At 38.5% G+C, this 2136-nt stretch overlaps 1 protein-coding gene across 1 annotated transcript; it reads left to right on the forward strand.

The window, feature by feature from the left end:
- The first annotated feature begins 240 nt into the window (after nt 1-240).
- On the forward strand, nt 241-1863 carry LOC143586684 (putative protein FAR1-RELATED SEQUENCE 10). Its single transcript, XM_077068169.1, has 3 exons — nt 241-940; nt 1021-1240; nt 1308-1863. Exons 1-3 carry the CDS (start codon nt 241-243, stop codon nt 1861-1863), a joined length of 1476 nt encoding a protein of 491 aa, XP_076924284.1.
- Nucleotides 1864-2136: the final 273 nt, after the last annotated feature.

Raw genomic sequence — 2136 nt, forward strand, 5'->3', positions numbered from 1 at the left:
TACCCACTTGCTATTAGATGCCCTTGGGTACTGTTGTTGTCATACCAATAGAGAACAGCTTCATGGAAAATTACAAGGTTGATAAATGAACATAAATGCCTTCAATCTAGGGAAATTTATGCTTGCACAGCCGGGTTCCTCTCAAACCATTTGGTTACTGATCTTCAAGATGACCCAAAGCTGAAAGTTAAATCCATCAAAGAAAGGTTTCAAAGGAGGTTTGAAGTTGGTGTGTCTTAGATGAAAGCTTATAGGGCAAAGATGTTGGCTAGGGAACATATAATTGGAAATTTCAGAGGCCAATATGGGTTATTGAGAGATTATATTGAAGAGTTGAAGAGGACTAATCCAGATACAACAGTGAAGCTTGAATTAGAAGAATGCTCAGATCCAACATCTGAGACAAGACAATTCAAGAGGATATACATCTGTTTGGGGTCTTTGAAAAAGGGGTTCAAAGCAATAGGTAGGGATCTGTTGGGACTGGATGGGGCTTTCCTTAAAAGTGCTTGGCATTGTCAACTTTTAACAGCAGTTGCTCTAGATCCAAACAATGGATACTACCCTGTTGCATATGCTGTAGTTGAAGCTGAAACATTGAACTCTTGGGAATGGTTCTTGGAATGCCTTGGTGATGACTTGGATATAAACAACAGATCCAAGTTTACCTTTATGAGTGACAGGCAAAAGGGTCTTATACAGGCTATAGATAAGTTGTTTCCTTCTGCAGAGCATAGGTTTTGTGTGAGGCACATTGAAGATAACCTAAGATCACTCTTCAAAGGAAAGCTTTTAAGGGATGCTTTTTGGAAGCTGGCTAGATGTACATCACCTACACAATATGAGAGAGAGATGAACAACCTAAAAAACTTGAACAAAAGGTGTCATCTTTGGGTATCTAAGATCCCACCAGAAACATGGTCAAGGTCACACTTCTCTGGTAAGTTTTTAATTTTGTATCCTTTATTCTCTCATAACTTTCAAGTTTTGTCCTTTATCTGTTGTGTTTTGTTATAATAGGTAGAGCAATGTCTGATGTGTTGACCAACAACATGTGTGAATGTTTCAATTCAAAGCTGGTAGATGGAAGGGACAAGCCTATTATCACATTGCTGGAATACATCAGAGAATATGTGATGAGGAAGATTGTTACTGTGTTGAAGGTAATTGATAGGTCATCAGGGTTACTAACACCATATGCTACACAAATTATGGAGTCAGTGAAGAAGGAAGCAAGCAGGTGAGTTGTATGTGAATATTTACTTGTCTTGTAAATGATGTGAATGGTTTACATATTTGGATGATAGGTACTCTGTGCATTGGAATGGTGAGGATCATTATCAGGTAACATGTCCATATGGTGATCAGTGTGTAGTGAACATGAGCACAAGTACATGTGCATGTAAGAGATGGGAGATAACTGGGATACCTTGTAGACATGTGGTGGCATGTATTTGGGTGAAGGGTGCACATGACAGATCTGTTGGCAGGCCAGAAACATTTGTCAAACCAATTTACACAATGGATAGGTGGAAGGCAGTGTATAGCTACAAGGTGTATCCCATCAATGGTATGAGTATGTGGCCCACATCACAAGTCCCAATCCAGATCACAGCTCCTAAATTAAAAAAGCAAACTGGAAGGCCAAAGAAATCAAGGAAAATGTCAGCAGTGGAAAGGGAAGATGGTGGTTCAAGGAAAAAGTCAAAGGTTGATGCAAAGGGCAAGGGAAAGGCTGTGGAGGGTGAAGGTCAGAAAGTGAAGGCAGTGAGAAAGACAAAGCCAAAAGGATCAAACACTTGTGGGACATGTGGTCAAAAGGGTCACAACAAGAGATCATGCATGAAAAATCTTGCTGATTAATGTGCCTACTGTTTGACTGTTTTTGTAGTTTTTATGACTTTATGGTATGGATATTTTTAAGTTGTTAGACTTTTTTTGAAGTTTTTCATGGTATGGATGTATTAAGTTGTTGTCTGGACTAATGTTGCTTTAATTTGTTGACTTTAATATGGTTGATTAATGTTTAGTAGTTGTTAAATGACAAGTAGCTTTTAATATGGTTGTTCATTATTTAACTTGGTTGTTGTTTGCATTTATGGTTGTTGGTAATGGTTGTGCAGAACTGCAGATGGA

This window comes from Bidens hawaiensis, unplaced genomic scaffold, assembly GCF_021521415.1.
Source record: "Bidens hawaiensis isolate Kalapana, Puna unplaced genomic scaffold, B.hawaiensis_p1.1 tig00034765_1, whole genome shotgun sequence".
NCBI classification, from domain to species: domain Eukaryota; kingdom Viridiplantae; phylum Streptophyta; class Magnoliopsida; order Asterales; family Asteraceae; genus Bidens; species Bidens hawaiensis.